Source organism: Phocoena sinus, chromosome 21 (genome assembly GCF_008692025.1).
Source record: "Phocoena sinus isolate mPhoSin1 chromosome 21, mPhoSin1.pri, whole genome shotgun sequence".
Classification (NCBI taxonomy): domain Eukaryota; kingdom Metazoa; phylum Chordata; class Mammalia; order Artiodactyla; family Phocoenidae; genus Phocoena; species Phocoena sinus.
Genome location: NC_045783.1, coordinates 29,997,625 through 30,011,906, shown reverse-complemented (window position 1 = coordinate 30,011,906; position 14,282 = coordinate 29,997,625). Strand labels below are relative to the sequence as shown.

Below are 14,282 nucleotides of genomic sequence, written 5' to 3'. Positions count from 1 at the left end.
GTGGTTAAGAATCCTCCAGCCAATGCAGGGGACACGGGTTCGAGCCCTGGTCCAGGAAGATCCCACATGCCTCGGAGCAACTAAGCCCATGCGCCACTACTGAGCCTGCGGTCTAGAGCCCGCGCACCTAGAGCCTATGCTCCGAAACAAGAGAAGCCACCGCAACGAGAAGCCCACACACTGCAACGAAGAGTAGCCCCCGCTCGCCGCAACTAGAGAAAGCCCACGTGCAGCAACGAAGACCCAATGCAGCCAAAAATAAATAAATTTATTTTAAAATATTTATTTGGCTGTGCCGGGTCTTAGCTGTGGCACACAGGATCTTTAGTTGCGGCATATAGGAATCTAGTTCCCTGACTAGGGATTGAATCTGGGCCTCCTACATTGGAAGCACGGAGCTTTAGCCATTGGACCCCCAGGGAAGTGCCCCTGTTCACCTTCTTGAGAGGGGTTTCACAGGATAAGAGGGGGTGGTCAAATTGGCTGGAGGGAACGAAGCAACAGGGGAGGGTGGAGATAGAAACCTGTCTCTCCTCCAAGGCTGGCTCCCCTTCCTCAGAGTGCCTTATTGTTCCGACACTGTCGCCACATGGACCCCAACCTGAAAGGGAAGCAAAGTGCCACACACACTCGAAGACAAGTTTTATTTGGGAAGAGTTTCTAATTGTTAAAGCTGCAAGCAAGTTCCCTTCACAAGTATAGTTCTACTATAGATCCCAGTGTTCAAAGGTACACCTCAAAATTAATAACAAAAACACACCCACGGTGAAAGGGAAGAGCTGTTAGACTGATTTGGAATGTACAGCCATGGAGTTCAGCTGTTCTCAGAAACAGGCCCACCACTTCCTTGGGAACCAGGCAGGATGGAGGCAATGCCCACAGAAGGACATGTCTTTAAACATGTTAGCTACTTGGGCAAGGTTACCCATTCCTTAGAAAACACAGTAAGCAGCAAGTCTCAGCTGGTGGGGTACATGGCACAGGCCCAGTTCACAGGGCGCTTATGGGATCCCAGGGTCGGCAGCTGTTGGGAATGGCACACGAAGTAAAAGCCGTGATAGAAGGGACAGTGCTGAAGGGCAAGGAGTCTCTCTCAGACCCACCCGGCCTCTAATTTGCTACAGCAGAGGCCATGTTCTGCAGTATCTTCAGGAAAACATTTGTCACAGTTAAAAAACAAAAACAAAACCCGCTCATATTATGCCCAGGAAGTCCGTGTCTGCAAAGAAAAAGGGACTTGGTCAGGGTTCCCACGGGGGACTCCGCCTCCCATCCACTTCTGTTTCCACGTGATACAAGACGTCAGCCAGAGTGTGTTCCACCACGGCGCCCCAGCCCATGTCACTCATCTGCAGGAGGAACAAGGAACAGATAGGTGAGGTGAGACTGGAGTAACTGCAGCAAGAAGACTGAGGATGCACGCAGACATGTTCAACGTTACTCACAGGGCGGTACATGAGATCCTTTGGAGGATACTTGAAGCACGGTCCGAAGTTAATGGAGACCTGGGATAAATTCAATCCAAGCAGACATGAAGAAACAAAAGAAGAAAGTAGTGAAAACCTTAATGTGACATGGGAAATTTCTCGCTTTAAATGTAGCTGTGATATTCACGGTATGACTGAAACAAATGATATACATTAATACTGCTAAAGGTGGTCAATATCCTATAATAGCCATCAAGAATTAGGTAAATAAAATAAACTTGTGCTGATTTCTGTTTATCACCTAAAGATTTCCTTATATTACTTCAATGGGGGCTACTGACAGAGTAAGAAGACATGGAAACTTCCAGGCATTGCCTTTTCAAATAATTTGGTTTCTTTAGCTGGTAGGCTCTAATGATAGTCCCTTCATGCTGGATCATATTTTTTTAAAAATCACTATAAGCAACAGTTACTAATGATGGTAGGTTATCACGACACATAACACCAAATTGATTTATGCGTGTAAATACTTTATATCCTTTATACTGAACAACAGTGGCCACACAGTACATCCAAAGGAAAGGTATGGGGGCTTTACCATAACTGCATGATCTTTACCTGTCCAAGCAAATACTTCGTGGAGGACCCACATGTTTTTGGAACAAGCAGTAACAGTAGGAATATGCTCCCATCCCACTCCTAGGACTTTCACATTTCTTTCTACAATCCCATCAGTGGCTCTTTCACCACAACCGTCCACCTATCTCCCTCAAGTTGTGTTCACAGGATGAACAGACGATACGTACCGTGCAGCTCTTGTACAGCGAGATGGCCGGAAAGTAAACCCCCTCAAAAATATCTTTGTAAGCCACACCTTGATTGACACCATTTTTATAAAAAATTATCTGAAATAAAAACCATGGTTTTACTTCAGAATTGTAAAAAAGAACAAACTAAAAACGAACTCCGTTGGAGAACCCTTTATCAGCAATATGGTGGCAGCACCTGAAGAAATCCTAAGAATAGCATGTAGCTTGTGTAATAGCAATAGCTGACACTTATGTAATACCTTAGATTTTTCAGAGCCTATCTACATGCTCTATTCCAGCTGGTCCTCAGGTTTTGGGGGTTTTTTTGAGGTGCAATGGTGCCTTTTTTTCTTTTTTCCTTGGTCCTCAGGCTTATTTGCTTTCTGAATTCCTATGCTACTTATATCAAACAGTTCCACTTTCTGTTTTTCATTGCATTATATTTATAAAAGGTAACTGGTCATCCACTGATCCCTTGGAACTATACCCTTCTGAGCTCATTTATCTGTCCCCTTCCCTTGCCTCAGGTCCTCACTTCTGCATTTCTACTTTGAAAATCTCGCACGATCTTCTGTCAAAGTCTCTGAATCCGGGCTTCCCTGGTGGTGCAGTGGTTGAGAGTCCGCCTGCCAATGCAGGGGACGCGGGTTCGTGCCCCGGTCCGGGAAGATCCCACATGCCGCAGAGCGGCTGGGCCCATGACCCATGGCCACTGAGCCTGCGCGTCCGGAGCCTGTGCTCCACGGCGGGAGAGGCCACAGCAGTGAGAGGCCCGTGTACCGCAAAAAAAAAAAAAAAAAGTCTCTGAATCCTTATTTCTTTGTCCTTTCTCTCTCAAAACTATCCGGAATATTCTCTTAACCACTATGGATGGACTTCAGAAAAGGCTCCTTTTTCTGAAGTAACTTTCTCTACCTCTTCTTCCCAGCGACAGCTATCTTCTGCCTGGCTGTATTTTCTGGCTGTGTTATCTCCTTAGTTCAATTAACTGTTTCCCTTTACTACTTTTTCCCTAAAAACAATCGGAATCCTAGTTTATTTCTCCTACATTTGCTTCTATTACTGATGCATGTGGCTTCACAGCATTTTTATGGAAAAATGTTTCCAGCTCAGAACTTTCTTCCATCCCTTCCCCTTCTATTTTGGGCCCCTGTGGTTGGTCCAGATGCACCAGCCCTTCTTTGATTGTGCCATGACCTTGGGCAAACATGTTCCCAACAACCCTGGAGAAGGGAGGCAGGAAAGTTCTAGAAGGCACTGAATGAGCCATCACAGCTCCTGCTGCCCCCCGGGTCACATACCGAGACCCTGAATCTCCTATTCCAGTTTCCTCCTTCCGCACTTGCTACCTCCTCTGACAAAGTATAAGTATCTCTGACTTGCTTCCTCAATTGCCCTCAGGCTTTCTGATTTGGCCACTGTTTTATACCCCCTTTTCTCTAAGAATCCAGGTCATTGCTCTCATAGCAGCAGCAGGTAGCCCAGAAAGAACAAAACACGGCAGGCAGGAGAGTGTGCTGGCCCTGCTGCTGCTGTGTTAGCAGAAATCCCTTCATCCCCCGCTGTGGGCCTCAATTCCCTCACTTTCATAATAAGGGGGTTGGACCCAATGTTCAAATTCTTCTAATTCTGACATTTTGATGACCATGACTCACCTCGCTATGGGGAGTCTGCTTTAGGCTCTTCTCTGCTTTATCCACAAAGTCTTTTTCTTCAAAATACAAATAACTCTTGAACTTTATCAAAGCCTTGAAAACCAAGAGAGAAGGAAAGAAAAAAAAAAAAAAAAAGGAAAAATGAAGCATCAGCTACATCATCATGGGGGGAGGAAAGCCAGATTCACACAAATAGCACTGAGTCCTTGTGTTCTGAACAGAAATTTAAAATCTTTGCAGAGTCAGCTTTGTTAGATTTTGAACAACTATGTGTGTCTTTAGAATTACCAGATGGCACATGCTTGTTAAATATTTTCACAAAAGGCCCTTACTAAGATTTGGGGGGGGTCACTTCCTTCCCTCCTAGTTCCCTACCTGTTTCTCCCACAGGTGGTCTCTGGGTCACTCCTTTCTTACTGGTTCCTAAGACTCTGTTTAACTATTCACTCCCAGGTAAACATATGACATTAATTTTTTTTTAACTTGTTTTTGTGGCTGCACCAGGTGGTTCGTGGGATCTTAGTTCCCTGACCAGGGATTGAACCTGCACCCTCAGTAGTGAAAGCGTGGAGTCCTAGCCACTGGACCGCCAGGGAATTCTCTGACATTCATTTTCTTCTGAACAGTTCCACAGTATTCCATTTTATGGACATATTAGTAATTGCTTATTCAAATTAAAAACAAATTTTTATAATGGAAATGAAACAGTAAATAATTTTAAGGATTCCAATAGTATCCTCGTGGTAACCGTAGACCTCTGTGCACTGTAGAACCAAGCACTCATATGGCTGAAGGTTCTAGGTGGTGGCAGGAGTGACGACAGTCAGCAGTGTGATGCCACCAATACAATGTGCTCTGACTGCTTATTATCAGCACAACCTTGGAGGAGACACCACCCAATTTAAGCACTTACTCTAAAGCTACCATAATAAGGACAGTGTGGCATTGGCAGAAATAAAGGTCAACAAATAGATCAGCGGAACAGAGAGCCCAGGAATCGATCTCCACAGTCACTGGACTGTCACAAAAGGAACCAAAGAAATGAGGAAAGGAGTTTTCAAAAAATGGGGCTAGAATAAGTGGGTATCAACACAGAAAAAAAAACCCTGAACTTGGGGGCTTACCTGGTGGTGAAGTGGTTAAGAATCCACCTGCCAATGCAGGGGACACGGGTTCAAGCCCTGGTCTGGGAAGATCCCACATGCCGCGGAGCAACTAAGCCCGTGCGCCACAACTACTGAGCCTGCGTGCCACACCTACTGAAGCCCACACACCTACGGCCCGTGCTCTGCAACAAGAGAAGCCACCACAATAAGAAGCCCGTGCACCGCCAACGAAGAGTAGCTCCCGCTCGCCACAACTAGAGAAAGCCCACGTGCAGCAACGAAGACCCAACACAGCCAAAAATAAATAAATAAATTTATAAAAAAAAAAAAACTAACCTTGACCTCTACTCCACGTCATTCACAAGAATGAATTCAAGGTGGGTCAGAAACCTAGATTAAGAGCTAAAACCATGTTTTCAAAGAAAACATGGAAGAATACCTTCATGACTTCCTGAGAGCAGGCAAAGATTTATTAACTCATAGAAAGCAATATAATTGTAAAGAAAAACCTGAGATGCACTTCATAAAAATTAAGAACTTCAGTTCATCAGAAGACACCATTAAGAAAATGAATAGAAGAGTCAGAGTAGGAGAAAAATACTTTTTAAAAAGCCATTTCCAACAAAAGACTGTAATCCAGAATATATGAAGAACTTCTACAACTCATTAAGATGACAAACAACCCAATTTTTTAAAAAAGTCAAAATATTTGAACAGAAACTTCACAAAAGAAGACAGATGAATGGCCAGTAAGCACATGAAAAAATGTCCAATATCATTAGTCGCCAAAGAAATGCTAATTTAAACCAAATGAGATACTACTACACACCCCACCAAAGTGGCTAGAATTGTTTGATAACAACAAATGCTAGCAAGGATGTAGTGCAACTAAAATACTCATACACTGTTAGTGGGAATGGAGAGTCTGACAATCTCCTATAAAACTAAATGTATAATGACCCAGTAATTCTATTTCTAGGCATTGACTAAAAAGAAATAAAAACATGTTGACAAAAAAGGTCTGTACAAGAATACGCATAGCAACTTTATGTATAATAAACCTGAACTTGAAATGGCCCCAGTGTCCATTAATAGGAATATGGGTAAGCACTGTGGTATCGCACAATGGAAACTACCCTGCAGTAAAAAGGAACAAACCACAGATTCCTGTAACAGCATGGAAGAACCTCAAAAGCATTATAACAAACAATAAAAGCCAGACACAAAAGATCACACACTGCATGGTTCCATTTACATGAGTCCAAGAACAAGCAAAACGAATGGAACAGAATTGTGATGCGGGTAAAATTCACAACAGTAGTTGCCTCAGTGCCGGTAGGAGCTGGCACTGACTAGGATGGAGTATGAGGGAACTTCCTGAGGCGTAAGATTCAACGTCTCCACGGGGGATTGGCTCAACCTCAAAACTCAGTGAACGTACACTTAAAATTTGTACATTTCATTTTATATTGTAAATTTTATATCAAAAGAAAAAACTAAACAAAAGTTAATCTCTAGCTAATGATATGCACCCTTAAGTACTTGGCAGGGGTTAAAAAAACATGGATGAATGTGTGGGTGGGTGGGTGTGCGGGTGGAGGAATGAATGCATAACATGTTAATGGCAGAATCTAGGTGATGGGTATTCGGACACTGACTTTTAAGTTCTTTCAATTTTGTTATGTCTTAAAATTTTCAAAATGAAACGTTGGGAAAGACGTAAATGGATAAGCATCATTAAGAGAACACACAGTTGAAGGCATCAGCTGCCACGGGTCTTCAACCCAGGAATCTCTCGGGAGGACAGACTCACCTTATCTTTATAGGTATCGGGCAGTGACTTGGCTGTCTCTGTGTCTTCAGGAAGACTGATATAAAATCCCAGGACATCTCCCTGTCCATAGCCAGAAGAGTAGTGTTTGCCAATGGACTGGTGGAATTTGGTCCCCTTTTTGCTCCGCCAAGAATAGCTAAATTTATCATAACCTAAGGGAGCTTGAAGGTTACCTGTCCCAATAAAAAGATATACAGGAAGTCAGAACTGCAAGTCAACTCTGGTTTGCTAAAGGAAAATATTCTTTTTTTACTTTTTTGCCAGTTTTGTAAAATGGCTAACAAACTATTTCTCACAAGCAATGAATTATAAAAATATTCCTAGGAACTGCAAACCACCTAAACCCTCAGGAATTGAATTTTATGACCACAATCCAATAAGCATACAAGTCATGAAGCTTAGCCAGATGGTCTATACCTCTCCACCAGTTGCCACGTCCGTATCATAGCCCCAGCTTACCTAACGGCTGGGACCAGCCCAGTCTGGCAGCGGTGTCTGGCGGCATCTCATCCACCGTGATTTCAAAGTACCAGGCACCTTTCCGAACCCCATGAGAAGCCCGAACCATAGAGTAGCCCTTCTCTCCAACCACAGTCAGCCGGTCATCGGAGATCTTTAACTGGGGAGCTGCAGTGATGGAGATTAAAACAAAGGCCTGCAACTTATTTGAAATACTTGGAGACAACTGCCACAAACTCTTACCCTCCAATAAAACGAAATAAAAAATCAGAAATATCAAGTCAGGAATTTGAAATATTAGTTCAGGAGTTTAAAAGTCTCCAGATATAGATGAAGGAGGAGAAAGAAAGAAAAAGGAAGAAAGCTGTCGAGTAATCAGTTTTTACTAAATGTGATTTTTTTTTTTTTTTTTTTTTGCGGTACGCGGGCCTCTCACTGCTGTGGCCTCTAGCGTTGCGGAGCACAGGCTCCGGACGCGCAGGCTCAGCGGCCATGGCTCACGGGCCCAGGCGCTCCGCGGCATGTGGGATCTTCCCAGACCGGGGCATGAGCCCGTGTCCCCTGCATCGGCAGGCGGACTCTCAACCACTGCGCCACCAGGGAAGCCCTTAAATGTGATTATTTAAGATGGCAGGTTAAAACTAATTATACTTGTCTATTCCCTAATATAACAAACCAATTGTAATGTGTTTGGATCCTGATGTGAATAAACCACCCTTTACAAGACTTTTTATTTGAAACAATTTCAAAGTTTCAAAAATAGTGGAGTCCTCACATGTCCTTCACTCGGCTTGCCAAGTGCTAACACCATCTGTGACCATCACACAAGGATCAAAACCAGAAAATTGACACTGACACAATACTGTTACACTAATCTATAGGTCACCTTTGAGTTAAGCCAATTATCCAAATAACATCCTTTTTTTGTTCCAGAATCTAATCCAAGATCCCCCATTTCATCTAGTTGTTGCGTCTCCTCAGGTCTTTCATGACCCTGACATTCTGAAGGGTACTGGGTCACTTGGTTTGTAGAAATGTCCCTCAAACATTTGTCTGTCCCATGCTTCCTCCTGTCTGGGTCCAGGTCATGCCTCTGCCGGGACACCACTGCAGTACTGCTGGGCCTCTCAGTACGTCAGGTCAGGAAGCACTTGCTGTCCAAATGGTGATGTTAAACTCTGATCACTTGGTTAAGGTGGTGCCTTCCAGGTTTCTCCACTATAAAATTACTATTTCCCCTTTGTAATTAATAAGTATTTTGTGGGAAGATAAAACGATATTTGAGACAATCAAGGAAATCTGATTTGGACTGAATTCAGATGATAGCAAGGAATTATATGTTTTGCTAAGTGCAATAAGAGCTTGTGGCTATAAAGGCAAACTCCATACTTTTTAGAGATACATATTTTTAAGAGTACATAGGGTGAGACTTACTTCTTAAAAATTTTTTAAAAAGAGTGAAATAAAGGAGCGGATAAAACAAATACGGCAAAACCTTAATAACTGTTAAATCTGGGTGAAAACTCTATGGAGCTTCATTGTATTCACCTTTCGACCTTTGCATATAGTTTGAATCTTACTTTACTAAGAGACCATTATGTAACATAAGGGGACAATCTAAACCAACTGGAAGGGACACTGTGACTTGGAAGTGAAGCAAAAAATGACAAAAGGCAGGAGAGTATTTTTGTGCTGTGTAGGTTGATTTTATAGTTGTAGAAGCATCTCCAACCCAATTAGGACTTAACTGAGGGAAAAGCATTTGAAACAGTATTTGTGGGACTCTAGAAGTTGTCTGAATTCTGCTGGAAGAACAAAATGTAGTTTCATTAGCTTTTATAAAGGCTTACGATTTATGAAGTACTTTCATAGGTAGGTAGGTAAGTAGGTAGACAGATGGCCAGACGGACTCCCCCTCACAACTCCCACCTCCAGTGGAGAAGCAGACCACGTGGCTATTCAAGATCACACCGCAGTTGGCAGAGCCTGATTGAAGCCCTGGCCCTGCACTCTTTCCGTGACCCCGCAATGGCTCTTGTATTCAGGAGATACAATGATAACCTCCCTAAATTAAATGCACATTGTTTAACAGAACTTTCTCAGGTATTTGGCAAATTCTACCTTCTCAAATACAAACACTTCTTCCTTTACTCCTTCCTGATCAATTCAGTCCTAAAGCCATTAGGTGGGGCTGAGCAAGGTTAAGTGTCTGTGACAGAACAGGATATTAAAGGGTCTACCTCCTCACAAAACTTTTTAATTACAAAGGGAAAAAAGAGTAACTTTCCAGTGGATAAACCTGGCAGATACCACCTTAGCCAAATGATCAGCGGACATCACCAGTAATGGGACACATTCAAGTCCTGCACCACCTACAGGATGTAGTATGTGAGATTATTTCTGTGATATTCCTGTTGAGGATGCAGAACTTGGATCATTAGGAACAAGATGAAACCAAACTGAGGGATATTCTGTAAAATAACTGCCTTCTAACTTTCAAAAGCCCCCAGGTCAAAGTCTAGGAAAGATGGGGAAGCTGTTCCAGACTGAAGACTTAAGAGTCACGACAACTAAATGCAGCAAATGATTCTCAACCGGACCCTTCTGCTATAATGGACGTTCTGGATCAACTGGGCAAGCTTGGATAGAACATGAGCACCAGATGGTAGTAATCAGATGCTAATTTCCTGATTTTGATCGTTGTGTCAGCTCTGTAAGATGTGAAAGTTTAAAAAAATATCCACTAGTTCTTTCATATTCTTCCTTTCAAGAGGTGGAGCCTAATTTCCCTCCACTTGAGTGTGGGCTGAATTTAGCAACTAATTTCTTTTAACAAATATAATGAAGTTGAAGTGACTGTCCCACTTCAAGACAGGTCAAACTCTTTACAGCTCTCTTGGAGAACTTGCTCTAGGAGAAGTTAGCTTCCATAGACGAGGACAAATTAGCAGTCTATGGAGAGGCCCACACAGTGAGGACCTGAGGGTGTCCCGTCAAAGCCACGTGACTGAGCCATCTTGGAAACAGACCGCCATCCCCAGCTAAGAGCTTGACTGCCACTTCCTGAGTTTTCCTGAGCCAGACCACACAGCTAAGCTGCTCCCAGATTCCCAACTCTCAGAAACTATGGGATGATAAACACTGGTAGTTTTAGAATGCTAAGTTTTATGGTAATTCATTATGCAGCACTAGGTAACACAAGGAGAATGTCCTTGTTTGTAAGAAATACACAATAAAGTTCTCAAAGGTGAAACAGCATCATGGCAACTGACTCTCAAGTAGTTCAGGAAAAAAAAAAGTTTAGCACTGTTCTCACAATTTTTTTTTAAATAAATCTGAGATTATCTCAAAATAAGAAGTTTAAAAGATACAATATAGATTTATTATTAACTTTTAAAAGGCTCAGCATAAACAGCAGGCAGGCACTGCTATCCTACGTATTAAATTCTAACATGTTACTGCTAAATAAGGGCCAGCGTTCTCCCATTTTTTCCCCTCCAGAACTATAGCTATTATGTATAGTGAAACACAACAAGGCTCACTTCTTAAACCCTGAAGTCACTTATCTGGCCCTTCCTTATTATCAAAGTATGCTTGTCACTCACAGGAGTCAAACCGATCCATGTACAATGGTCATTAAACTGAGGGATTACGTCCAAGTGACTTCACTTGACTCCACTTCTGAATGACTAGCATCAGTACAAGTGTTACAGCTTTTAGCATCAATTCAAGAAACAATGAATGGGCTTCCCAATGGAATAACTATATGGACATGTTTAGATTCAATTCAAAGAAACAACTGAAAGAGGCATATTTTAAACAACTGTGGAAATGTGAATATGGACTGAGTATTCAATAATTAAGAAATTATTATTCACCTCTATCAGGTAAGATAATGGCACAGTGGTTACGTTTCTTAAAATCCTTGTTGGAGGGGCTTCCCTGGTGGCGCAGTGGTTGAGAGTCCGCCTGCCGATGCAGAGGACAAGGGTTCGTGCCCCAGTCTGGGAAGATCCCACATGCCGCGGAGTGGCTGGGCCCGTGAGCTATGGCCGCTGGGCCTGTGCCCCACAGCAGGGGAGGCTGCAGCAGTGAGAGGCCCGCATACCACAAAAAAAAAAAAAAAAAAAAAGCCGTGTTGGAGATAAATACTGAGATATCTCAGGGTGAAATAATATGCTATCTGGATTTGCATTAATACTTCAGAAAAACAGCAAAGAAATCCATGAGGTACACTTGTCTAAAAGTAGTTTATTTAAATTCACTTTCACATTCTAACAGATAATGAATGCTATTCTCTGAATAATTGAATAAATTATGCCATTAAAAGAACTATTATACATTAAAAAGAGTTTTGCATGACAAAAAAGTCATAAAGTTAAAAGACAACTGACAAACTGGGAGAAAATGTTTACAACGTATTCCACAGACAAAGGGCTAACATCCCTAGCATATAAAGGGACAAAAGACCAAAATTCCAACAGATAAATGGGAAATAAAAACACACAAACATAATTCACAAGGTAATGACTCTTAAACATGAAAGAAAATGTTCAAACTCAAAGAAACACAAATTGAAACACTGAGATTCCCATTTCTCACCTCTCAGACTGGCCAAAATTAAAATCTAGGACAACACCTTCTGTTTGTGAGGTTATGGGGAAACAAACATTCTCTACGTTGCGGTGGGAATGCAAACCGGCACAGCCATTTGAAGGGGAATTTGGCAATATCTAACAAAAACTAGGTATATACGTACTTACCGTTTGGTCCAGCAATTCCACTTCTAGAATTCAACCATGAACGTATACCACCACCAATACAAAAACACACACACCCGTGGTTATTCACTGCCTCTTTGATGAATCCAAAACCCTGGAAACAATCTAAATGCCCATATTCAGAGTGGTTGAATAAACCATGTACCTCCACATAATGCCATATCATAAAGTTAAAAAAAGAAAAAACTGAGGATGAGCTCTTTGAACTGGCATGGAGTAACCGCATGCAGCAAAATGCAAGACTATCTACAGCATGCTGCCCTTCATGTACGAAAAAAGGAGATAAAGGAAATACACGCGTGTGTGCTCACCTGTGCAGAAGGAATAAAGGATGAACTGGAAACCAGAGAGACTGGTCAAGTAGAGGGTGGGTGGGAAAGTGGGAGAAAAAGAGGAAATGAGAGTGGGGCAGCAGGGGTGGGGAGGGATGACACTCTGGGCAAACCTTTGTGAACAACAGTAGCTCTAGAACTGCAGTAATGTTGCACATACCCTTCAAACTCTCCCGACACAGATGCACACGCCCCCAAGATGTGGGAGAACCCCAAATGGCATACCAACACTAACAACTGAGCCTACCGTATCACAAATGAAAAACAAGCACGCTGAAGGAGGCGGGGAAGGAAAGAACTAACCTAACCTAAGTAAGCATTATCCTGATGGGATATGCAAGGCTAAGACAGAAAGAGCTGTTCATAAATGCTGTAATCTAGTTAGGGAATGTTTCCTACAGTGGTTTGCAATTCTCAAACCACTTTATGTGCATATTAGACATGAACGAGTAAGAAAATGTATTGGAGGTAATTAGAGTCAGGTTTTACTGTTCAAGAAAGAAGTTACAAATATGGAAAGGTGGAAGGCTGAAATAACCTTGTGGTGTTTGATTAAAATCCAAGGTAGCAAAGTAAACTCAGTATAGGCATGTATATATGTGTCGTTCAGGATACCGACATACATTTCCCACCTCGGTCCACGGAGGGAGCCTAGAAGCAACACCCTGTAACAGTAAGCACACAGAACACTCACATCTTCATTTCTAAACACCATTCTGCAATCAAAGGAACCCGGGCTCCTTGGAGACGGAGCCGATACTTGGCCTGGAGCACGGAAAATGTGAGATGAACCAAAAACATCTTGTGACATCAGCAAGTAAGGAAAAAAAAATGATGGGGCTTATCAAAAGGACACAAGATTCCATTCCCAACAACGCAGGTGGACCTGGAGGGTATTATGCTCAGTGAACTAAATCAGAGAAAGCCAAATACTCTGTGATCATTTATATGTGGAATCTAAAAAACCAAATGAATGTACGTGACAAAACAGAAAGAGACTGACAGATATAGAGAACAGACTAGTGGTTACCAGGAGGAGAGGGAAGGGAAGAGGGGCGAGATAGGGTTAGGGGATCAAGAGGTACAAACCACTATGCATAAAACAAACACCCAATAAAAACATAAAAAATAAATAAAGCAACTATACCCCAATTAAAAAAAAAACAATGATGCTTTAAGGATATATTGCACAGCATCAGGAAATAGAGCCATTATTTTATAATAACTTTAAATGGAGTATAATCTATAAAAATATTGAATCACTATGTTGTACACCCGAAAGTAATACAATATTGTAAGTCAACTATACTTCAATTAAAAAAAAAAAAAGGAACCAACCTAAAGAAGCTCCTAATGGCCAAAGCTGGAGTAATTTGAGCAACAAAATAAATATCTGTTAAACGCACACTGATAAAAATAATCAATTAAATAATAAAGAAAAGGAATAGCAAACGATCAGGCAAATACCACATTAACAACTGTTGCCGACAAGATCCACTGATGGATGCTAAAATTAGTGGGCAAAACTTTACAGAGAAACGGGATACTTGCATAGCCTCGCAGTATCTTTCCCTAAGATATTTATGAACTACAAAGGGAAAGACAATAGAGACAGCAGAAACCACCTTAACACAACCAATAATAAGACACATACATCGACATCACCAGCTCACGAGGTGATGCAGTGGGAAGGATTCATGTCTGCGGTGTTCTTCCAAAAGTGCAACACCTCAGTCTAATCATGAAAAAAAGTCAGACAGACCCTCACTGAGGAACAGTCAACAAAGTAACTGATTAACACTGCAACAGACTAAGGAGAAATAACTAAATGCAATGTGAGATCCTAGAAAAGAGGCACTAGAGGAAAAACTGGTGAAAT

General features: G+C 42.0%; 1 protein-coding gene across 8 annotated transcripts in view; it reads right to left on the bottom strand.

The window, feature by feature from the left end:
• Window positions 1-606: 606 nt before the first annotated feature.
• ASH2L (ASH2 like, histone lysine methyltransferase complex subunit) overlaps window positions 607-14,282 on the bottom strand; it is a 28,199-nt gene continuing 14,523 nt past the window's right edge. For all 8 annotated transcript variants that reach the window (XM_032618453.1, XM_032618452.1, XM_032618451.1 and 5 more), the window contains 6 exons: window positions 7,291-7,458; window positions 6,811-7,004; window positions 3,892-3,984; window positions 2,234-2,332; window positions 1,446-1,505; window positions 607-1,349 (listed from right to left, as the gene is read on the bottom strand). In XM_032618453.1, coding sequence (XP_032474344.1) covers window positions 1,242-1,349; window positions 1,446-1,505; window positions 2,234-2,332; window positions 3,892-3,984; window positions 6,811-7,004; window positions 7,291-7,458 — 722 coding nt within the window. In that variant the 3' untranslated portion in view covers window positions 607-1,241. The remainder of the gene's footprint in view (window positions 1,350-1,445; window positions 1,506-2,233; window positions 2,333-3,891; window positions 3,985-6,810; window positions 7,005-7,290; window positions 7,459-14,282) is intronic.